This window comes from Jaculus jaculus, chromosome 3 (assembly GCF_020740685.1).
Source record: "Jaculus jaculus isolate mJacJac1 chromosome 3, mJacJac1.mat.Y.cur, whole genome shotgun sequence".
NCBI classification, from domain to species: domain Eukaryota; kingdom Metazoa; phylum Chordata; class Mammalia; order Rodentia; family Dipodidae; genus Jaculus; species Jaculus jaculus.
Window position 1 is genome coordinate 715,858 of NC_059104.1, and position 25,899 is coordinate 741,756.

Sequence of the window (25,899 nt, forward strand, 5' to 3'; positions counted from 1 at the left end):
TCTGAGCTGAGGCTGAAAGGGCCAGCTTCAGGAAAATGGTGTTTCCAAGGAGAAGCCAACTCCCAAGTTTTAGCGTTGAAGACCTACGGCTCAGTCGCACATATGCTCACCCCCAGGTTGGTCCTTCTAATTCCTTCCCTGAGTGCTCCCAGATCCCCAGAGCTCAGATGCTCTCTGGGGTACTAGCTAAGGAATAGGCTGGGGCTGACAACCAAAGGGCACAGCAGATGTCAGGGCTTGCCACAACACCTCAGTGGCCGCTCTAGTCCAAACACCGGAAATCTCTGTCCAGTCCTGCCCCAGGTCTCAAGGATAAGTAAATATAAATACATATACAATTTTTCTTTTTGCTTTCATCTGGTAATGTAAATTGGAACCCTAACATGTTTTCCTGATAGTTAAGCCACCCCTTTATGGAGGACTGACATTTCAGCTGCAAGAATAGTAAGAACATGATCCAGAGCTAACTCAGTGGAACAGCGCTTAAAGTCCAAACTCTTTCAAAGGAACCCTGTAACAGCACTTTTAAATATAGCTCTGTACATGGTGTGAATTGCTATAACCCATTAACAATGAAATCCTAAATACTGCCTGCATTCATATTTTTTGTAGTGGGCAATGACATTCTTTTAATTAATTTTATTTTTATGTGTGCATGCGAGTGCAGCATACGTGTGCCACAGTGTACGTGAAATCAGAGGACAGCTTCAGGTGCCAGTCTTCATCTTCACCTTCACCGTAAGGCAAATCCCATTGTTCACTGATGCATAAGCCAGGCTACCTTGCCCAGAAGCTTCTAGGTGATTCTCTTGTGCTAAATACTGTCTGGCTTAATGTGGGATCTAAGGATCTGAACTCGGGCACTCATGCTTGAACAAAAAGTGCTTTATCCACTGAGCCACCTCCCCAGCCTGGTAATCACATTTTGAATATCTACAGATTTTACAATATCAAATTATGACAGCATAACATTTATTGTTTCCTTAGTATTTTTTTCTTTTGTGTATGTTATGGATCAAAACCAAGACAACCGCACTACAGGCCCATAGTAACATAAATAGCATGGCACCAACACAAAAAGACACATCAAAGCTGGGCATGATGGCACACGCCTTTAACCCCAGCACTCGGGAGGCAGAGGTAGGAGGATTGCCATGAATTCAAGGCCACCCTGAGACTCCATAGTGAATTCCAGGTCAGCCTGGACTAAAGCGAGACCCTACCTCAAAAAAAAAAAAAAAAAAAAGACACATCAATCAATGGAAAATGACCTAGGAATAAATCTACGGAGCTAGACACCTGATCCTCAAAAACACTTTACATCAAACTATGTCCCCAAACCACTCAAAAATGGTTTTAAGGGGTTGGAGAGATGGTCCAGCAATTAAAAGTGCTTGCTTACAAAGCCTAAAGGCCTGGGTTCAATTCCCCAGTACCCATATAGAGCCAGATTCACAAAGTGGTACATGCCTCTGGAGTTTGTTTGCAGTGGCAGCAGACCCTGAAGCGTACATGCTCTCTCTCTCAAATAAAGGCTTTTAAGTTTGTTTCTTTATTTTTTGGTTTTTCAAGGTAGGGTTTCACTCTAGCCCAGGCTGACCTGGAATTCACTCTGTATTCTTAGGGTGGCCTCGAACTCATGGCAATCCTACCTCTACCTCCCAAGTGCTGGGATTGAAGATGTGCACCAGCTGCCTTTAAGTTTTTAAGTAAATAGTCCTATTGCCAAAAACAATGTACAGATTCACGCAATCAATATACCAACATTTTTCACAGGACTAAAAAATGCAATTTTAAAGTCTACATGGATGCATAAAAGACCCCAGAGCAATCCAAAATAGAATGTGCAATACCTGATTCCAAGTTATACTAGAGAGCTATAATGACAGAAACAATATGATAGTGGCATAAAAGCTGACACACAAATCAACGGAATGGAAGAGGACGGCAATAGAATATTATGTATTTATTATATGTTATTATACATAATAATACTGTACCCAGGAATAAACCTATGAAGCTACAGTCAACTAATGCTTCTGGAGAAAAAACCTCTTTAACAAATGGTGTTGAGAAAAGTAGATTTCTACATGCAAAACAAAACTGGATCTTTATCTCTCATCCTGCACAAAAATCAATTCAAAATAGATCAAAAACCTTAATGAAAGATCTGAAATTGTGAAACTGCTAGAGGAAAACATAAATCAAACATTTCATACTATAGATAAAGGCAAGAATATTCTGAAAAGGACTTCAACAACATAGAATAACCCCCAGAAATGACAAATGGGGTTGCATGAAATTAAAGCTTGTGCACATCATCACAGTGAAGAGACCACCTAAAGTATGGGGGAAAAAAATCTTTGTCAGTTGCTCAGTCAACAGAGGTGTCAATAGTGCAGTTATAAATGTTAATGTATTTTCTGTGGTATGCTTTGGGTATAAACCTACAAGTGGTCTAGCTAGTATATCATATAAGAGATTTATTTTAGTTTTATGAGGAGCCTCTACACTGATACTTCCATAGTGGCTACATCAAGGCTGACCTGGAATTCACCATGTAGTCTCTCAGGGTGGCCTCAAACTCACAGCAATCCTCCTACCTCTGCCTCCCTAGTGCTGAGATTAAAGGCATGTGCCATCACGCCCGGCTTCAAGTTATATTCTTGCCAGTAGAGTTCCCTTTTCCCACATCCTCAGCAGCATTTGTTGGTACAGGGTTTCTTAATGATATCTATTACGATAGAAACGAGGTAGAATCTCATTCAATGTAGGAATTTTGCTGTTTTGTTTTTTTAAAAAAATTTTATGTATTTATTTGCAAGCAGAGAGATACAGGGCGAAGAATGGGTATGCCAGGGCCTCTAGCCACTGCAAATGAACTCCAGATACATGCAGCACCTCATGTATCTGGCTTATGTGGGACCTGGAGAATAGAATCTGAGTCCTTAGGCTTTGCAGGCAAGCACCTTAACTACCAAGCCATCTCTTCAGTCCCCTTGTTATTTTTGAGACTGAGTTTCACATAGCCTTATGACCTTGAACTTCTGATCCTCTGCCTCTACCTCCCAAGTGCTGGAATTACAAATGTGTGCTACACCACCTGGTTTATGCAGTGCTTAAGATTGGACTCAGGGCTTCATGAATGGTAGGCAATCATTTTTCCAACTGAGCTTCATTCCTAATCCTCAGTATAGTTTTGATTTGCATCTTCCTGATGGCCACTGCTATTGAACATCTTAAGAAATGTTTATTAGGGCTGGAGAGATGGCTTAGCACTTAGGGTGGTTGCTTTCAAAGCTTAAGAACCCAGGCTCAACTCCCCAGTACCCACATAAACCAGATGAACAACATGGCGAATGGAGTTCATGTGCAGTGGTTAGAGGCCCTGGTATGCCTATTCTCCCTCTCTCTGCCTCTTTCTCCCAAATAAATAAAATAAAGGTTTATTAATTAATCACTTTATTTATTTGAAAGTAAGTGTAAATGCACCAAGACCTCTTGCTGTAAGCTGGGAGTGGTGGCGCACACCTTTAATTCCAGCACTCGGGAGCCACAAATTCAAGGCAACCCTGAAACTACATAGTGAATTCCAGGTCAGCCTGAGCTAGAGTGAGACTCTATGAACTCTAGACACATACATGTACTATTTTGTGCAACTGACTTTACCTAGGCACTGTAGACTGGGCATCAGGCTTTGCAAGCAAGTGCCTTTAACTGCTGAACCATCTCCCCAGCCTGCCACTTGCCCATTGAAAATGGCTTAATTCATTTGCCCACTTACCAAGTAGTTTATTTGTTCTTTTGGTGTTTTTTTTAAGTAGGGTCTCACACTAGGCCAGGTTGACCTCAACCTTTCTCTGTAGCCCAGACTGGTGAAATGGTGACATGTCTGTTATGAGGGAAACCAACTGTTCTAGACTTGAGGCACACTCTATGAGAGGAAATTCTGCTTGGTTCTGAAAAACTAATCAAAACTCTATGGCTGGGAAGGTCATAAGCCCTAATAAGGAAACTACTCTTGTCTGGCTAAATGCATATATTATGCCCACCAAACTGCCTCTAAATACTTGTTTACACCTATATTTTAATGCTTTTACTTAATAATATTCCTCCCAGATCCACAATGCACCCAATGCTAAAATCTCAACCTTTTCTAGATCAAATTATATTCACATATATATAATTCCCCCACAGTTCCTTCCTCTGTTCAGCCATCAACAGACACTTGGGTTGTTTACATGTCTTGAGAGCAATGCTGTGGTGGGCAGGCATTCAGATGTCTTCATGGTGGTGACCTCAACCCCCGAACCCGCTGGGAGATGGCCACAAGAGTTGTTGGGTCCTGCGGCACCCTGTTTTGTCTCTTTGGGGAGCACCACAGTGAACACCTGTACTAGTATGCATTCTCTACAGAAATGTGAAGGGCCCCAGTTTTCCCGCTGCACCAATGTGTGTCTTTATTGACCACACATTGTTAGCTGTCCTAACAGGTGTGAGGGAACATCTTATGGTGGTTGTGACTCATGTGGTCCTGGTAGGTGACGGAACCTTCTCATACAGCTATTGGCTGCTTGCAAGATTCTGCCACAGGGTCCACCGAGGCCCAAAGCTGGCCCCTACCATGCTGGCAGACACTAGACAACTATGACACACTGTTCTTCTCAGCTCAGAGGAGTCTCCAAGAATGCCATCAGCTTCACGTGTGCCAGTTGTCTATCTCATCTGCCCTCAGGCTAATGAAAGTTGGGCATTATGGCCAAAGCCTGCTTTAGCCCAGGCCCATAAGCTGCCCACTGGTGGCATCAAGACTAAACCATACCATTCATACCCCACATGCCCCAGGTACATTAGATAGGGGTGTCACCCCTCCAAGTGACCCCCAGGATCTGACTCATGGAGCAGCACAGCACTTCACTGGAAATCACTATTGTTTGCCTCAGATAAGGGTGACAACTACAGAAATGGCTCTATAGAGCTAAAAACAGACACTTAGGTTGAAAACAAAGGGACAGGAAGACAGAACATGTCATAGTCTTCTCCTGACTGTGCCCAGTGGGGCAGCCATCATGGGTTCACCAAACCTTGTGCTTCTCTGCCAACAGGTCTCAGCATAAGTGCCACAGCAAGGCCAGGCAATGCATCCCAATCCTTGTTGGGCGTATGGTTTACCATAGCAGCTAAGACACATCCTTCAGGGTCATATAGGCCATATGAGGCTCTCACCACACACCATCTCTAAACTTTTTTCTCTCCATCGAGTCTCCTTTTGAAGTCAAAAGACTTTCAAATCCAAAGACAATACTGAAGCAGAGGGAAAACGCAGACACACCAAGGAGGCAGATAAAAGCTTTAACAGCTACGTGAGGAGGACCAAGCAGCAACAGCCACAGGCTGCATCTGGGACACACAGAGACAAACCAACCTAACAAAATGCCATTTAGGAGGCAAGGAGCTAAGAGCCAGGCCATTCCACATTATGACAGCCTTGAGTTTGGATGCCTATAGCTTTCTAGGAAAAAGACATGTTTATGCTAACACCCAAGCAGGAGAGCATTCTAGAAAGACATGTTGAACAATGTAAGGTAACAAGTGACAGCAACTCACTTTTTTTAGAAGCCATATTGGAAAGGACCCAGTGCCCAGAAACTGAAGTCACAGTGCAGCAGAGACAGTGATCATACCACAAACATGTCACCACCACCACCACCACTGTACCACCCAATACATCAGTGTCAAGAAGGGCCCCAGAGTGGTGGCACATGAGTGAGCACTCACATGTATTCTTGAACAGAATGGCTCTTCAGGGAGCATATACCCTGTGTGTGACTAGATGCAGTGAGAGGTCATTTGGTCAGCAGGCCAGAGAAAGACATGTACCCATGCATTCATGGCCTCAGAATAGGTGGCCCTTAGGACAGAGGCCGGGAGGCAGGATAGGACACATCCAATAGGCAGTCACCCTGGTGCAGGGTTAGAAGGCTTTTGGAACAGAGTCCTATGGGTTCTGTGTGGCAACAGGAGGTAAGAGGACAGGCCACAGGCTGCAAGAATGTCTGAAAACCTTATGCCATCACATGCCAGTGAAAATGTGGATGGCAGGGACCCCACATGGTGCTGGCAGAGATGAGAGGAAAAACAAGTAGCCCAGGACCCAGCAACTCCAGTCATGTAGCCACTCAGGAACAGCAGATCTACATGCCAACACCACAGCACTCCCGCGCCCACCCAGACCCATGCTGCAGTGAAGCCAGAGCAGTTCAGATGGCTGTGCCAAGAAGCCTAAGACAATATACTTGCTGCTAAAAGTGACAAAAGAAGGGCTGGAGCGATGGCTCAGAGGTTGCGGCGTTTGTCTGCAAAGTCTAAGGACCCACGTTCGACTCACCACAACCTATATAAGCCAGACACATCAGGTGACACAAGCACAAGATCACACATGTGCACAAGGTGGCACACGTGTCTGGAGTTTGATTGCAGTGGCTAGAGTCCCTAGTATGCCAACACTCACTCACTCACTCACTCTCTCTCTCTCTCTCTCCCTCCCTCCCTCCCTCCCTCTCTCTCTCTCTCTCTCTCTCTCTCTCTCTCTCTCTCCCCCCCTCTTGCTCATACTCTCATGAAAAAAGAAGTAAAAAGTACATCTGATCCAAGTCTAGGGATGCAAAATGCTATCAGTTTGGCACATTTTTCTGAGGGAAAGGAACTGTGAGTCTCAAGACTACGGAAGTCAGTTTCATGTGCCCATCTACCAAATCTGCAACACCAGCTATTCTCCTGCACACCAGTCTAAGTGCTATTGCAGAAGTACATACCTACTACCAATTAGCTTTAAATAAAGAAGATAATATCCTGATGTTGTGGGCCTTATCTACCCAGGTAAAGGCATTACAAGCCAAGCCTAAAGTTTCTACAGAAAGTTCTATCAAGACTAGCACACCTGCCCTGTAGACTTTGGACTTGGTGCCCCACAGCAGAACCTCTCTCATGCGCAGACACATTGTCACAGCTGTTTCTCTGGCAGACTCCAACAGGCACACAAGACCTAAAAAAGGTTGCTCTGCAGCAACCTCCAGTAGGGCTGGAGATTGCAAATTGCAGCGGGACTAGGAGGATAAGAAATCACCGGGCAACAGTGGCCCAAGCTCTCAGAAGTGCCAGAGAAGAGATGGGGCAGGCACCCCAACTAGTTACCCTACCTCAACAGAGCAGCACCCACTCTAAGTGAAATCATATGGTTGTCACTAAGATTACTCACATACAAAATTCTGGCCGTGAATTCTCCTGGTTAATTGAAATGCACCTGTCTGTCCATCAAAAGTGTAACAATTGCCGGGCGTGGTGGCAGTCGCCTTTAATCCCAGCACTCAGGAGGCAGAGGTAGGAGGGTCGCTGTGAGTTCAAGGCCACCCTGAGATGACAGAATGAATTCCAGGTCAGCCTGGACTAGTGTGAGACCCTACCTCGAAAAACCAAAAAAAAGAACCTGACTGCCATGGACAAAAGAGAGAAAAGGAAGTGCCAAAAGCAGGCGTGTTGAGTCCATGCATGTCTTACATTCTTTTTTTTTTTTTTTTTAATTTATTTGAGAGAGACAGACAGAGAGAAAGACAGATAGAGGGAGAGAGAGAATGGGCGCGCCAGGGCTTCCAGCCTCTGCAAACGAACTCCAGATGCGTGCGCCCCCTTGTGCATCTGGCTAACGTGGGACCTGGGGAACCGAGCCTCGAACCAGGGTCCTTAGGCTTCACAGGCAAGCGCTTAACTGCTAAGCCATCTCTCCAGCCCATGTCTTACATTCTTAACCTGCCAGGTCAACTTCAGCTCAGTCAGACTGGTGTGCATCTGAGCACACATATATAAGAAAGCATGAAAAAGAAGGTAGCTGCATATGACTCAGGTGTAACAGACGACAGTCAAATGCAAAGCAAACACCAGGCAAGGAAGCATCATTGCCCAGGAACCAAAGTCACTCTCCATCTCAGTTGTACCTGCTTCATCACTTGGATAGAAAAGGCCATGCCTCCAATTTCTGAAACCTTACTATTCCATGATATTGAGGTAAATTCCTTTTGGGCACCCGTGAATGCACCAACCACTAAGATAAAAATCCCTCGCACCTGGCCTACAGGTTTTGTGCACTGTCTCCCCATCCCTGGAAAAGAAACAGGGAGGGAAAGGCCTTAGTGAATATGCAGACCCAGTATGCCTCTCCTGACAATAGCCAGTGTGACCCACTATGAGGAGCAGGTGCCAAAGACAAAGTCTGGGGCATAAGCACCAAGAGAATATAATCTGGACCTGGCCCCTGGGGAATGAAGACAGATCATCCCTAGGCTCCTTCCTATACATACGGAGAACAAATCACCAAAAAACAGATTATACAACTGGGCAGACACAGAGAAGGCCAAATGAGGGCTAGGTTCCCATTCTCAACCATCAAGAGCCACTATGGAAAGAATGCAGTCAGGGTCCTGGTTCTCACTATTAAGAGGAAAGTAGTTGATTTTAAATATGTGAACAATTTAAAAAACCCAAAGTAGGGGCTGGACATCATCACCCTGATACCAAAACCAGGCAAAGACAGAACAAAAAAAAGAAAATTACAGACCAATCTCCCTCATGAACATAGATGCAAAAATTCTCAACAAAATACTGGCAAACAGAATACAAGAATATATCAGAAAGATCATTCATCCCAACAAAGGAGGCTTTATCCCAGAGGTGAAGGGATGGCTCAGTATACACAAATCGATAAATGTAACACATTATATAAATGGACTGAAGGACAAAAATAACAAGATCATTTCATTAGATGCAGAAAAAGCATCTGACAAAATCCAACATCCCTTCATGATAAAAGTCCTATAGAGACTTGGAATAGAAGGAACATATCTCAACATAATAAAGGCTATTTATGACAATATAATACTAAATGAAGAAAAACTTGGAGCTTTTCCACTAAAATCATGAACAAGAAAAGGGTGTCCACTATCCCCACTTTTACTTAATATAGCACTAGAAGTCTTAGCCATAGCAATAAGGCAAGAGACAAACACAAAAGGGATATAAATTGGAAAGAAAGAAATCAAGTTATATTTGCAGATGGCATGATTCCATACATAAAGGACCCCAAAGACTCTACCAGCAAACTGCTAAAGCTGATAAACACTTATAGCCATATAGAAGGATACAAACTAAACCCACAGAAATGAGTAGCTTTCCTATATGCTAACAAACACACAGAGGATGAAATCAGAAAATCACTCTCATTCATAATTGCATCAAATAATAATAGTAGTAATAATAATAATAATAAAGTACCTTGGAATAAACCTAACCAAGGAAGTGAAGAATCTTTACAATGAAAACTTTAAAACACTCAAGCAAGAAATTGCAGAAGACACTAGGAAATGGGAAGACATCCCTTGTTCTTGGATCAGAAGAATCAATATTGTGAAAATGGCAATCTTACCAAAAGCAATCTATACATTTAATGCAATCCCCATCAAAATTCCAACAATATTCTTCACAGAAATAGAAAAAAACAACCCAAACATTCATTTGGAAGCATAAAAAACCTTGAGTATCTAAAACAATTTTAAGCAACAAAAATAAGGCTGGTGTTATCACCATACCTGACTTTGACCTATACTACACAAAACAAAACAAAAATAGCATGGTACTGGCACAAAAGCAGATATGTAGATCAATGGAACAGAATAGAGGACCCATATGTAAATCCGGGTAGCTATAGCCACCTGATCTTTGACAAAAATGCCAAAAATATTCATTGGAGAAAAGACAGCCTCTTCAGCAAATGGTGCTGGGAAAACTGGATATGTATCTGTAGAAGGATGAAAATAGATCCTTATCTCTCTCCATGCACAAGAATTAAGTCCAAATGGATCAAAAAGACCTTAATGTCAGATCTGAAACTGCCAAGGGAAAAGTAGGGGAAACCCTTCAACATATTAGTCTTGGCAAGGACTTCCTGAATATAACCCCAATTGCACAGGCAATAAAATCACATTTTAACTGCTGGGACCTAATGAAATTACAAGCTTTTGTACAGCAAAAGACACCGTGAATAGAGCAAAGAGGCAACCTACAGAATGAGAGAAAATCTTTGCCAGCTATACATCTGATAGAGGATTAATATCCAGAATATACAAAGAACTCAAAAAATTAAAAAATAAGAAATCAAACAACCCAGTTAAAAAATGGGCTATAGAACTAAATAGAGTTCTCAAAAGAAGAAACACAGATGACATATAAACATCTAAAAAAATGCTTGACATCCCTAGTCATCAGGGAAATGAGATTAAAACTACGTTGAGGGCTGGAGAGATGACTTAGCAGTTAAGTGTTTGCCTGTAAAGCCTAAGGACCCCAGTTCAAGGCTCGATTCCCCAGGACCCACATAAGCCAGATGCACAAGGGGGTGCATGTGCCTGGAGTTTGTTTGCAGTGGCTGGAAGCCCTGGCACACCCATTCTGTCTGTCTCTATCTGCCCCCCCCCCAACCCCTGGTGTGTGTGTGTGTCACTCTCAAATAAATAAAAAATAAATTTTAAAAAACTACATTGAGATTCCATCTCACTCCTGTCAGATTGGCCACCTTCATGAAAACAAATGAACACAACTGCCAGTGAGGATGTAGAAAAAGAGGAACCCTTCTACACTGTTGGTGGGAATGCATTCTGGTCCAGCCATTATGGAAATCAGTGTGGAGGCTCCTGAGACAGCTAAAAATAGATCTACCATATGACCCAGCTATAGCACTCCTAGGCATAGATCCTAAGGACTCGTTTCACTTCCTTAGATACTTTCTCAACCATGTTTACTGCCGCTGTATTCACAATAGCTAGGAAATGGAACCCAAAGCATTTGCCTGAGAAGCCAAAGGACCCAGGTTTGATTGCCCAGGACCCACGTTAAGCCAGATGCACAAGGTGGCGCATGCATTTGGAGTACAGTGGCTGAATGCCCTGGTATGCCCATTCTTTCTCTCTCTCTCTCTCTCAAGTAAATAAAGTAAAATGAATTTAAAAAAAAAAAAAAAAAAGGAACACTTCAACAGAACTTAGAATCCTGATGTGCCAGGACTTTGGCTCTTAAGACTAGCTGAGAGCCCACAAGGCCTTTGCTTGGCTGGGACAAGAAGGCTTTTCCATAAGTTTGTCCTTTAGGAGCACCAAGGAAGATGATACCATGGTGACTGCAGAAACAGCCCAGTGGCACAGGGATGTAAGGCCATGACAATGTGGGCACAGTGGACCAGGCCATACACACACACACAGCAACCTGGTCCAAGGAAGTCTCCAAAGAACAGGACATTTACTCACAGAGAAGTGCATCACTGCTGGAGGGAATGAAGCTAAAATATACCTGTGGGGTCCCAGAAGAGATGGGCCTTGGCTTCCCACCTATTGCACCCTGGGTTCCCCAAGACAAGACAGCATTCTCTGGGAGCCAATGGGACACAGGCATAAACCTGCAAAGATGTACACATGGGATGCACAGCCTGCACTCACGTTAGACAGCATGGGGTCCAGGCACAGCCCTGGGGCACCCACATGGCAAGGCACCACCTTCAAATGGAAGGAACACATGTCTGTAGTTTCCTTTCCACATTTTCCTGCATTCCCTGACCTCCGAACGGAACATGCAACTTGGAACTTGAACAGCAAAGCTGCTAGGAGCGGTGCAGTGGCCCTGCTAGTTAGCAAGGCATCAACATTTCACACATTCATCGACAGACTTACATTTCCAGAATAGGCTCCCTTACCTTTCCCAGGACTAAGATTCTGGTCTATAAAGACCTTTAGTTCTCCGTTGGCTTCAATTAGACCGGCCTGCAGAGAGTAACAACAACAACAGTAAATACAGCGTCAAGAGCCACACAGCCAAAGTTGTTAACACACCGTCCCTTGTCACAGGGCTCTTTAAATAACATACAGCGAGATCACTATGATGCAGACGGTTCGGCAGTGGCAGGAACCCTGATGCTACATTGTCCCCAGTGGCCACCATTGCTGAGAACATCCTGACATGCAAATTTACTCACTAAAAAAGTCAAGATGGTAGGGGGAATGGTCACCAAGTGATGCATGACAGGCAGCACACATTTGGTAAAGCCACCAAGAACACATTAGGAAGGAATCTTACCATACTATTCTTTGTCCCCACTCCACAAAACCATGGAAACTTTTTATTCCCACTTCACCCAACAAAAGGTCAAGCCCAGGAAGGGTACCCAGGCCATCCCCATACCAGGGGGAAGCCACATTTACCCAAAGATCAACTGTGCACACAGCTACTAGCCTACAGCAGGGCAAAGGAGGCAGCAGTAAGACTAAGTGTATATCAAAACACTCTTTTACAGAAGAAAGTCTGATGCCAAATGGAACTCAGGGAGAGTGGCGTGACACTAAGAGCCAAGTAGCCCAGAAGAGCCCAGCAGGGCCACTGGTTTCCTACAGAACAGTAGTATGAGGTCAAGCTCCTGGGGACCACATAAAAGCTGGACTAGAATACCATGTGGCAAGGATCTAACACAGCTAAGGTGAAGTCACTTTTCTGAGTTAGAAAAAGGCAAGTAAGACAGCCAGGTGAGGCCAGCTGAACAAATCAGGTGGTGATGCAAGGTGTGCATGGACATAGGGGCAGGAGCCATGGCCAGATATAAATACCAGGTTAAAAATGGGTAAGGCAGGCTGTGAATAAGGCCAGGTGAGTAAGGCTAACAGGTTAAAGCCTGGACAGTAAAGGTAGATGGCTAGTCCTAGATACATAAAGCCGAAGTTTAAAGCCAGGAATTATGATAATACCAAGTAAGACCAGGAGACTGAAGCTAAGTTGGTAAAACCAGGAGATGGAGGGAGTCATTTAATACAAGAGCTTAAGTGTTGCCAACATGGTTAAGGCAAGGCCAAGGAGGTAAGGTTAGGAACTTAAAACTAATAGGCAGGGTCTGGGATGAAGGTGTGACTGAATATAGAACAGCTGTTTGCCAGGCACGCTCAAGGTTCCAACTTCAGAACCACAAAATAAATAAGCTAAATAATTTAAAATTACTTTAGGTGGTAGGGCCAGGTCAGGATGACCAGTAGACCACGGCCAAGAAGTTAGTTACAGCAGGTAGGTAAAGTTCCCTGAACTCTAAGGCTGAAGGAAAAAGCTAGTAAGCTAGAACCTACCAATAAGACCAAGAAGTTACAGCCAAGTAGGTGAGACCCACAGACTAGCAATAGCAGGAGGTAAAACCCTGTCTACCAGTCCGTAGGGAAAAAGCCAGAAGACAAAGGTCCAGAAGGTAAGCCCTGGACATCAAAGCACATTGGTCAGGCCAAAGCAATTAAAGCCAGTGACTAAAACCAGGAGGACTGTCATGGAAGTTAGGGATATGTAGGTCAGAGCCAGGTGTGTAAGGCCATGAAGAAAGGCTAAATGAGTAAGCCAGGTAGGTATCCCAGGATGTTAAGGTCGACTGGGGAAGGCTAACAGATAAAGCTGCTAATACCTGGTGAGAAATGCTGAGTCACAAACAGCAGTTCAATGCCAAGTGTGCTGAAGTAAGGAGGTGGAGGTTAAAGATAAGGCCAAGTACATTATGTTAACTAAACAGAAGCAGACAGGGAGTTAACACCAAGTAGGCCAGGCTAGGAGACTACTCAGGCACAGAGGTTAAGACCTGATGGGAAGGAATTGCTAGGGAGGCAGGCCAAGCTTGTAAGGCCAATGAATAAGGTACACTGGACACTAGCACTGAGACCAGGTAGACATGCCCAGAGGTTTAGACCAGGTCTGGCAATCCTGTATTGCAGTTTAGCACAATGTTCCCCTCCTGAGCTCCCTCAACTCCATGAAAGAGGACAGTGTCTCTAAGCCATGGGTCTGAGAAATGTGAGGCTCCTGGCACAGCCATGTGGCACGTGCCATTGCTTCCCTCTCTGCCCTCATGTATCATCACTGATTTGGTCTAAGAAAGTGGGACTGATACACCCTCACATTGGAAAAGCAGAAATGCTACAGAGCCACACAGAGGCTCTGCCTAGGGACTCCAACACCCTCAAGCCCAACCCAATGCACTGCACTGTGCCCACGCTTGTCAGTCCCATCATATCACACTCACAGAAACAAGTTTCTTTTATCGAACATCTTCTATGGTGGGAAACTGCAGCTGATGAGGTCAGGCTGCCTGGGAATTTCCTCAGCTCTACTCCTACCTCTCAGGTCAGGTTCAGCCCTGTTATGAATCCAGCATCCCAAGCCCAGAGACTCCATCACTATAAGGAGACATATGACAGTTTGCTTAGCCACCCATCTGCATGGCCACCCACAGCATGGCCAATCCCTCCTTCGTCATCTCAGCTTCATGATTCTCATAGCGGCTGCCCAAGGAGCTTGCTGGCCAGGAGTGGATAGCAGGGCACTTGCAGAGTCAGAGATGGAGTGGGACAGGGCCTCAATTTAGTGGCAGAAAGCACAAAGTAATCAGGAAGCACATGAACCAAGACACAAGGGAGAATAACAAAAAGCCATAGATGGCTGTGATACTAGTTTTGTTATCCATGGCTCCAGTCATGTCTGCAAATAAGCATTGTTTTATTCCCAAAATGCCTGAGTAAATTTTTCACACTTATTAATGCTCTGTGTTCCTGTCACTGCACTCAGAAAGAAACTGTCACAGGGACGCTGGCTGGCACTAGAACCCTAAGCCCCTGCCTACTTGTTTACTGACCACATGTGCAAGGGTCTAGTAGGCACCTGATATGTGTCAGTATCCACAGGGTGCCCCCTTAGGCTTTGTTCACTTGTAACCCATGGGATCTCCCTTTCAGCTCTTTCCAGAGAGAACAAGTTGAATGGACGTTAGAACAGCCTCCCATGGCATGACAAAAGCCAGGACAACTCCTGTGGGGTGGAGTCAGGGAGGCTCATCCTTCACTGCAGTTGAGTTCAGCAGCATTCCCGGCTTAACCCACTACATGCCAGCCACATCCTCCCCTTTACCCGTCCTCAGTTGAAGTCATGCATTCAGGGCATGACTTCAAGACCACACTATTATCTGACAGATCTGCTCTCCAGGGCCAGTAACAAATGCACCCTGGCTTTATTTTCAGCCCATTTTCAAGTAGGGCCTAGGACTAACACAAAGAAGTCTGACCTAAAGGACCCAGAAGGACTTCTAGGACTGGCAGCAGGCCACTATGGTTTGCCTCATAGTGCTTCATGGCAGAGGCAACTCTTGCACAACATGTGAGTGTCAACATCACAAAGGAAATGCAAGCTGCCCTTTCCATAAAGAAAATCAGAAAACAAACAAACAAAAACCACTGAGGTTCTCGTCTCATAAATACTTTGAAGACCAGGAATGTCTTGAACCAGCCAACACTGAGAAAGCCAGAAGCCTTCCTACAGAGACATAACCTTGACAGGTAGCTTGCTACACCCCTGACCCAACACCCCAGACCACAGGGGAAGCATGGTCTCCAAGAGAGATCCACTGTGGTCTGGATTCCGGCCCCCCTCACCATCCACATGTTGAATGCAAACCCTGAGGTGATGGTACAGGAAGGTGGGGTCTCTAGGAGCCATAGGGTGAAGCCCTTATGACATTAGTGCCCTTAGAAGGACCCAGAGAGCTGCTTGCTTCTCCAGTATATGAAGACACAGAAAATACCAGCCATGAGCTAGAAGTGGCCCTCATTGGGCACCAAGTTTGCCAGGCCATAATCTTGGACCTGCAACCACCAAAACGGTGAGAAATAGATTTCTATTGTTTTTGTCCCAGCAGCTCAAACAGACACAGATGAACTCCTGCCTCCTGATACATACTTCTTCAACCCTGCCATCCTTACCTAACTGAATTCTATAGCACAAGAGGCTGGAATACCACTGTGACCTTTGAAGCCAGCATGTTCCCTGTTCCTGGTTATCTTGGGAAGCTGGAAGCCAGATTGTGAGGATGTTCAAACAGCCTATGGTGGACAGGGAGATCCCTGCCAAGAAGGTGAGTGAGTCTAGGGTCAGATACTCATTTGTGCAGCATACTGACCCAAGGACAAAAGTCCCTAGTTAGTTCCTGACCCATAAAGGCCATGGGACAGTAAATGTGTGTTTTCTGCCACTTTAACCCAGTCAAGTTGAGTCAGGGTGCTTGTCTAATAAGCACCAGGTGGCCAACAGTAGCGAGGCATTCATGTTCTGGAAGGGACTTGAACCTCATATGAATAAGCTTGACTTCACATGGGGAGGATACCATGCTACCCCAGCCCTGAGTCCCTCCACAGCCAGAATATACAACTCCACCCATGGGACTGCATTTGATCTCTAAATCCACCTTCCCTGGAAGTGATTACAAGGACAGTACAACCAGATAGGGTAATGAAGCCAGCCAAGAACGAACAGAAGCCAAGTAACAACCTTAGCATTTCCTGGAAAGGTGAAGCACTGGTGCCAATCCAATGCCATAGTGTGGACCACAAGGCCCATCACATTGCACCAAGTGTGGGTGACACCCAATCTTATCTTGCAATTCCTGGCTCTCCAGGTCACTGTTGAAAGAACATGCTGCTGTTCCATTCTCATCCTAAGTCAAGGCTCCAACAGTGTGTTCAGTGGAGGGGCAATGTGGCATGGCTCAGGAACACCACTGATGGCCATGCCATCTGTGGGCACCAACCACCTAACATCCTAACTGCATACTAACAGAGCTTCAGGTCAAACAAGCAACATGCAAGACTTCAAAGCTGGGCCAGTCATTGGAGGTCATGACAGCAGACTATCTAGGGCATAGCAACTAACATGAGTATTCCTATTACTGGAGGTGTACTCACACAGCCTGCTGATATAGTCCTGCCCACAGCCCCTCACTCCACCAGTCTCCTCCACTGACATGTTAGACACAAGGGTCCAAGTTCACAAACTACCATTAAATACAGCCATCAGTATAAAAGACACGATGTTCTACCATGGCCTCTTTGATTTTCTAATATGACATCATTCACACAGGCTAATATTTAGTTAAACATAAAATGCAATCACACAACCCAGGCACTGCTGGGAAAACTACCAGTGTGACCCATCCAAACTTGCCAACTTCAAAAGTCTCCATTCCCATGTCACAGCTACAGGCTGAGGCTACAGAAACTGAAAACGTGTCAAAATCCAAGATTTGTGAGCTTTTTTGCCCCAATCTTGATTTTCAGAGATTCAGGTGTCACTGACCTGGAACCCCCTATGTGGTCCAGGTTGGCTTCCAACTTGTGATCCTCCTAACTTAGCCTCTGGACTGCTGGGATCACAGGCATGCACCATCGCACTTAGCTATAAAATGAGCAATTTTATTCATACGTGCTACAGTACTATACACTGAGGTAATGCTCAAAACACCAATTGTTTAATTCCAATGTTATTGCTGAAACTGCTCTTAATTCTAAAATAAGAGTCCTGAACTTCATGTTATGCAACACCTTTAGGCTGCAGAGACCAACCCACCTTCAGGGAGGAAGCCTCTCCACCGCAATAGCAGGTACGCCCCTTGCTACAGACAACCTAACTTTTCTCAAAAAAAAAAAAATCTACTACAGTTGGCTATCTCTCCACTCTTGCTCTGAACAGGACTGCCCTAGCAATACCGGCAGCAGCAACACAGTAAGATCACGTTCCCAGAACACATCCCACTGCAAGGGACAGCCAACCCACCAAGCAAGCACACTGTACTACTCCTCATTTGCAATCTTGTTGCTGCAAACAAGTCAAGCTTCACAGCACAACAGGACCAACCTCCATGACAGCCCAGAGGGGCCTAGTCACCACTGTCCTTTTATAAATGCACCAGTTATCAAGGTCACAGGCCCACAGCTGTGCACATCAGACACACATCAAATGCAGACCCCTAAATGGGACAAATGGAGCAGGACATGGCACAGCTGCCTCACACCACCACCCCTCCCATAGGCACTCCAGGACTTAGTCCTGCTGCTCTTCCCCGGTGACTGACCTCAGGACAGTGGAGATGGGTGGCACCCACTCCAGCTGAGGCAGGAGATAATCCAGTTCATGTCAAGGGTGCAGAGCCTTCTGAACAGCTCTCACCTCACCATGTGTGAATGATTCTTCCCTCCACACTCCCAGTTTAAACTTACTGACTTATTTTTTCTTCTGCCTGGCTCTCCACCACCACCATCACACACACCCTGTCTAATGAGTGTGGACACTGCCTAAGAGTATGAACACTATGATAACCTTTGGCCAGGAACAATAATGGAGGTGGGGCTGAGATGTACACATGGGCACTTTTGTTCACTCAGAGGGGACACTGACCTTACTGTGCAGGCTGTGTAGTAAGAACTTGCAAAGGAGGCTGGCTGGAATCCTTTGCTAAGGCATCATTTCTGGCTTTCTTTTTTTTATTATTATTTGAGAAAGAGATACAGAAATAGGCAGGTAGAGAGATAGAATGGGCACGCCAGAGCCTCCAGGCACTGCCAACAAACTCAAGATGCATGAGCCCTTTGTACATCTGGCTTACGTGGGTTCTGGGGACTCTAACCTAGGTCCTTTGACTTTGCAGGCAAACACCATAGCTGATAAGCCATCTCCATGGCATTCTTGATCTGACACTTTCTAAACTTCCCCCTCTTATCCCATGTTCTTTCATTTCCATCCTAAAGACACAGAAACAAAAGGTCATCACTGTGCAGCCTCATTAAAAAAAAAAAAAAAACACTAGAGAAAGTATTATCTTGGCAGTTTCCTTCCTGTTCTGCTAGCCATAACCAGGAAAAAAGATAAAAATTAAGTCCCTTTCATAACAGCTATAAAAACACTGATCTCTGTAGAAAAAGCACACGGAGTCATGAAGGGAGCCAGGAACACGAATAATAAAATTATCAGACACACCACATAGCAGAGTGACACATGGACACTGAAAACCACACTATGTCATAAACTCATTCTAAGGCAGCCCAAAGCTTGTGTGTAGTCCAAGGGATCAAGAAGTCAGCTCTGAGGAAGCCACTAGAGAGCCTATCAAGAGCCTGTACTGTGCACCCAGACCACTGCCTGACAACTCCACAGTCCTGCAGCAGCAGACCTGATTCTCCTTCTAAGAATGCCACTTACTCATCCTTCCATGTACCTGGCCATAAGATGGGCTCTGCTGAGGATGGCTGACCCCACGTGCCTGGCTATGCACCCTGCAGCTTTGGGAGGATTACATACATACACAGTGATGTGCATGATGCATCCCTCAAGAGTGAGAGCTCCTCTGTGGACCCCACAGGTGAGGGTTAGAGCAATCCCACCCTTTAGGGAGGGGGTCATCACATGGCTCATCACAGCATATGAATCTCTGACATATGAACTTCAGAGCTTGACCAAAAGCTGAACTTAGGCAGGGTTGGGCCTTGTGGCTCCATGCTAAACATCTACACATGGCACTGACACAGCACTGACCACATTCTCTCATCCTAAAATGTCCCTGCATAACTGCTGTGGTGGTCAGCCAGCTCCTCCTAGAGTATATACAAAGCTGTATCTCCAGCTTTGGTCAGATGGTGCTATCCACAGCCACCTTCCATTGAGAAGTGCCAGGAATCTAGCAACTGGGAACATGACATAGGTCACCAACATTCCACTCACAGCATGACCCAGTAGTCCCTTCTCTTTATCATCATGAACATGAAAGATAATTCTCTCCGCACAGTAGTACGGTACACCACGTGATTCCTGAAATCACACTTGGGTCATCTCTTGGCTCCTCCAACAAGCTGCACCCAAGCAGCCTGAGGCATCTGAATACAAGAGAGCTGGCACAATGGCAACCTGGGAAGCTGACTTCTTGGGGGCCACTGCCACCTATGGAGGCAATCTAACCCTCAGTGTGGACTTACCTACTGACCAGCTTCTGACCACCAGATCTGAGAGGAGCTCTGAGCTCAATGCATGTTTTCTGTCTCCTTTCCTCACACTCAGTAAAAAGTTGTTGCATGCAAGCTAACCCAGCAGGAGCTGAATGGGTCCTACCACTACAGCCCATGGGGACTGAACCCCACCAGGAACAAGGCCAGTGAGCTCAGAAGTGAGTCTTCCCAGGGGCTCAGGCCACCCCATGCCTGAAGACATGCCCCCTAGAGTCCATAAGACCCTAGGTTGAAGACCTAGCTCTGAACTAACAAACTGTGAGGTAAAAGGCACTGGAGGTTGAAGACTGCGGATCCAGCCGTCTCAGGTACCTAGGAGAACCTTGGTAGGGCTTTACGAGAGCAAGTCCTACAAAGGAGGACCTAACACCCAGAGAAGATTCAAGGTTTATCCCACAAATGTGCCCCAAGTAGAGAAAGATGAAATGGAAACATATATCTAGTAAGGCAGATTTGTAGCAGCAGAACAAGGACTTTCACAAACAAGCCAGCAGCTGAAAAGAATCAAATCTTTACCAACAGGGGCTTCTTCTATCCTGCCCCTGGGCTCCTCAACCTCAGAAGGCCTAACCAGAGCTTAGGCCCCTAAGACCCAGCAAGATTCCCCAAGCTATACCTTGAGGAGATCCTAGAACTGTAAGAACATAGCCCAGAGCCCAAGATCCTAGAACAGAGGATCTGCTGCTGAGAAGAACATGCCCTCTGAAGGAGGTACCACTGAAGAGACCCTCAATCTCCACCATGACACCCTGCTCACAATGCCCAACACAAGACAAACAGCTGCTCCAAAGAGCGGATGAGCCAGAACCCAGTCCTAGACCCACACTGTGGGGAATGTCCCACAGACAGCCCTAAAATGCCCAGGGATGACATTTTCAATGTTAAGAACCAAGCTCTAGAATTTCAACAAAGAAACAAAATTAAAAGAAACACAGAACTGTCCATGAGCCACAGTAAAAAGAGAATTCACATAGGTTGTGAGGCAGAGAAGACAGAGAGGGAAATGCATACAACTCTGTGGAAAAGGTCTAACAAATACAAATGTTGACCATAGAGAGGACTGAGAATAAAGCAGAAGCAATATTTAAAAATTGCAGGAAATAAAGTTAATTTTGTAGAGGGCACTCAATATCTAAAGCACTAAAAGAGTGCTCAGCCATCAGAAAATGCAAACTGAAGGCACAGTGCTATCAATACACACCCACCAGCAAATAAGCCAGGGCACAGCCTGCAGGCAGGGAGGGTGTAGTCCCTTTCCTCACAGGCAAGGTGGGAGGTGCCCTTTGGGAAGCTCCCAGGCCTGGCACAAGGGCTTATGGATAACCACCCGTGTCATAGCCCATCCCAAGTTAGTGGCCAAAAGGGACAGACTCTTCTTTACAGCAGATCTGGATGTATGGTGTGGCTCAGTGTTAAGCACCTGTTTACCATATTCAAGGCCCTGGATTCTATAATCAGCTCCACACTCATAAAAAGAAGTTACCAGGCTGGACAGATGGCTTAGCAGTTAAGGTGCTTGCCTGCAAAGCTGGGGACCCAGGCTCAACTCCCCAGAACCCATGCAAGCCAGATGCACAAGGTGGATGGAGTTTGTCTGGAGTTCATTTGCAGTGGCTGGCTGGAGGTCCTGGGGCATCCATCCCCTCCCAACCTTTCCCCCCATGCTCTCGCTCTCTCTCTCTACCTCTTCTCTCATAAATAAATAATAAAATATTTTGTTTAAAAAGAAGTTACCAGCCAGGGGTGGTGGTACATGTCTTTAATCCCGGCACTCAGGAACTCAGGAGGCAGAGGTAGGAGGATCACCATGAGTTTGAGGCCACCCTGAGACTACATAGTGAATTCCAGATCAGCCTGGGCTAGAGTGAGACCCTATCTCAAAAAAAAGTTACTTGGGCTGGAGAGATGGCTTAGCGGTTAAGCGCTTGCCTGTGAAGCCTAAGGACCCCGGTTCGAGGCTCAGTTCCCCAGGTCCCACATTAGCCAGATGCACAAGGGGGCGCACGCGTCTGGAGTTCGTTTGCAGAGGCTGGAAGCCCTGGCGCGCCCATTCTCTCTCTCTCCCTCTATCTGTCTTTTTCTCTGTCTGTCGCTCTCAAATAAATAAATAAATAATTTTTTTAAAAAAAGTTACTTATAGCCACTGCCAAAAACAAAAAACGGGTCAAGCATAGTGGCGCATGCCTTTAATCCCAGCACTCGGGAGGCAGAGGTAGGAAGATCATGAGTTAGAGGCCAGCCTAAGACTACATACTGAATTCCAGGTCAGCCTGGGCTAAAGTGAGACCATACCTCAAAAAAACAAATAAGGGCTGGAGAGATGGCTTAGCTGTTAAGCACTTGCCTGTGAAGCCTAAGGACCCCCATTTGAGGCTTGATTCCCCAGGACCCATGTAAGCCAGATGCACAAGGTGGCACATGCATCTGTAGTTCATTTGCAGTAGTAGCTGGAAGCCCTGGCATACCTATTCTCCCCCCCCCCCCCGCCTCTTTCTCTGTCTGTCACTCTCAAATAAAAATAAAAATAAACAAAAAAATAACAGAAAACAATCAAATGTCTCCTAAGAGGAGCACAAATAAACAGTGGCATGTTCATGGGACTGAGAAGTCTGCACAAAAGGTTTAAGATTCAATGAGCCTATAGTCATTACCATTATATCTTATATAGCATGGACTACTCACTACAGTGTTTTTTAAGTCAAAAGAATGCTAGAAAAGGGCTAGTGAAATGGCTTAGCAGTTAAGGCATTTGCTTGTGAAGCCTAAGGACCCCAATTAAATTCCCCAGTACCCATGTAAAATGTAAACCAGATGCACAAGGGGGCATATGCATCTGGAGTTTGTTTGCAGTGGCTAAAGGCCCTGGCATACCCATTCTCTCTTTCTCTCTATCTGTCTCTTTCACTCTCTCTCAAATAAATAAACATTTTTAAAAACAATGCTAGAAAAAAAAAATAGGTAAATATCTTTACAAGAATATAACCAGGAAAGAAACAATGGCGGCTAGAGATGGCTTAGCAGTTAAGACACTTGCCTGAGTAGCCTAAGGACCCACATTTGAGCTCCAGATCACATGTAAGCACTCAAAGGTGATGCAAGTGAAATATCACATATGCGCACTAGGTGGAGTTTGATTGAAATACCTGAGGCCCTGGCACACTAATTTTCTTTCTCTCTGTCTTGCCCTCTACCTCTTTAAAAAAAAAATAGTAAAAAATGGAGGGGCTGGAGGGATGGCTTAGTGGTTTTAAGACACTTGCCTATGAGGCCTAAGGACCCAGGCTCGATTCCCCACAACCCACATGAGCCAAATGTTCATAGTGGCACATGTATCTGGAGTTCATTTGCAGTGGCTAGAGGCCCTAGCACGCCCACTCTCTCTCTCTCATTCATAAATAAAAAAAATAAAATAGAAATTTTTAAAAAGAAACAACGGAAAAATAGTAATAGCAATTTTTAAAAATATCTAATAACAATAGGTTGATATTGTATATATGTAAGTACAATGATTGTGATGGGGAGGTAATATGATGGAGAATGGAATTTCAAAGGGGAAAGTGGGGGGTAGGGAGAGAATTACCATGGGATAGTTTTTTATAATTATGGAAAATGCTAATAAAAATTTCTTTAAAAATCTAATAACAGGAATCAACTTTAATGCAAAGTCTCTATATGCATGGTCTCTACACCATAATCTTTTAAAAACAAAGAACGTTACCCAAATAGAGAGTTAAACCTTGTTTGGACAAGAACTATCACCCAACTAAAAGAATACATATATAAGTACAATGATTGAGATGGGGAGGTGATATGATGAAGAATGGAATTTCAAAGGGGAAGTGTGGGGGGGGGAGGGAATTATCATGGGATTTTTTTTTTTATAATCATGGATAATGTTAATAAAAATTTTTTAAAAATTTAAAAAAAAAAAAGAAGAATACCAGATGTGAATGAGATCTGGCTGTGCCATCTGTCATCCCACTGATTTTGAGGGTGGATTCAGCATCTCTGGTTGGGTAGGTGGGTGTCCCCTTCCTTCCTCAGTGCTCCATATGCATCCCTCTTGAAGCTGCATGTTTGGTCAAAGAGGATGACGTTCCCCAAATAAGAGTAGCTGTACTCTCATGCTAGAACCTCCAAACAAGCTCTCAAGCCTGATAGGAAAATACACAAAGTTGTCCTTCATACCAACACTGAAGGAATTCCTGTAGCCCCTGCACTAGCAGGGAAGATGAACTGTGGCTAACCCTGGCCTGTCCTCTCTCTCCAGCCCCTGATCCTTTCTTTAATCTAGAAAGTCATTTTTAAGAATCTGTGAGGGGCTAGAGAAATGGTGCAGCAGTTAACACACTTGCCTGAAAGGCTAATGACCTGGGTTTAATTCCCCAATACCAACTACAAAGATACGCACATGCATCTGGAGTACATTTGCAGTTGGCTAGAGGCCCTGGAGTGTCCATTCTCCCCCTCCCCTGCCTCTTTTCTCTATCTCAGATTGCAAATAAATTAATTAATTAAATAACAGTTTAGGGCTGGAAAAATGGCTTAGCGGCTAAGCGCTTGCCTGTGAAACCTAACGACCCCAGTTTGAGGCTCTATTCCCCAGGACCCACATTAGCCAGATGCACAAGGGGGCGCACGCATCTGGAGTTCGTTTGCAGTGGCTGGAGGCCCTGGCACACCCAATTTCTCTCTCTCTCTGTCTTTCTCTCTGTGTCTGTCGCTCTCAAATAAATAAAAAGTGAACAAAAAAAAAGTTTTAAATAACAGTTTAAAAAAAGAATCAGGCTGAAGAGATGGCTTAGCGATTAAGGCGCATGCCTGCGAAGCTTAAGGTCTCAGGTTCAATTCTCCAAGTCCCATGTAAGCCAAATACACAAGGTGGCACACACATCTGGAGTTCGTTTGCAGTGGCTGGAAAGCTAGTGCACCATTCTCATTCCCCCCCCCCCCCGACTGTAATAAATAAATATAAATGAAATCCCTTTAAAAAAAAGAATCTATGAAGAGTCAGGCTCCATCCCACAAGGATATACATTACATATCTACTTAAATCAAGGCAAACCACTGCAAACAATATCCATGTTCCCTCCTAGGCAGATGACCACAGGCCATCTTACAAGCAAGGGCCTACCCACATTCTGGGGCCAGGAGTGCAGAGGCCACCTTCTGGTAGAACTGTTCAGGACATACCCATGCTGGACTCACCCTTGGGAACTCATCCATTCCCCTGCAAGCCCATCATCTTAGGGAGGAGGTTCCAACACAGAAGCAACAACAGTGGAGTGAAGATGGACACCGAGAGTGTCTCTAAGTAAAGCACCGACGGGGGGAAAGTAATTCATATGTAGACCCATGCAAACTTCGAGAGTGGAGACCACAGAGAACCCCAGTCTGTATAATGATATAATCATTATATATATCATATGATACAATGATATCATATATAATGATAATAAATGACTGCTAATTGTTGTGGTACAAAAGCCAGATTTTTTTTTTTTTGAGGTGCTGAGAATGGAACCCATGGAGTTGTGCATGCTAGACAAGTGCTCTGGCACTGAACCAGACCCCAGCCATGACTAGGGTATTTTATTATTTTATTTATTTATTTATTTATTGGTTATTCGAGGAAGGGCTTCACTCTAGTCTAGGCTGACCTGGAATTCACTCTGTATTCTCAGGGTGGCCTTGAACTCACAGCAATCCTCCTACCTCTGCCTCCTGAGTGCTTATTTGTTTTTTTTTAATTTTTTTGTTCATTTTTATTTATTTATTTGAGAGTGCTAGAGAGAGAAAGAGGCAGAGAGAGAGAGAGAGAATGGGCATGCCAGGGCTTCCAGCCACTGCAAACGAACTCCAGACGCGTCTGCCCCCTTGTGCATCTGGCTAACATGGGACCTGGAGAATCAAGACTCAAATCGGGGTCCTTAGGCTTCACAGGAAGACACTTAACCGCTAAGCC

The 25,899-nt window shown here is 45.0% G+C and overlaps 1 protein-coding gene across 6 annotated transcripts in view; it reads right to left on the reverse strand.

The window, feature by feature from the left end:
* Tfdp1 (transcription factor Dp-1) overlaps nt 1–25,899 on the reverse strand; it is a 64,152-nt gene that overhangs the window by 18,356 nt on the left and 19,897 nt on the right. For 4 of the 6 annotated variants that reach the window (XM_045145911.1, XM_045145909.1, XM_045145910.1 and 1 more), the window contains exon 3: nt 11,792–11,858. The exons of the other annotated variants lie outside the window; for them this stretch is intronic. In XM_045145911.1, the coding sequence (XP_045001846.1) occupies nt 11,792–11,858 (67 nt within the window). The remainder of the gene's footprint in view (nt 1–11,791; nt 11,859–25,899) is intronic. 6 annotated transcript variants of the gene reach the window in all.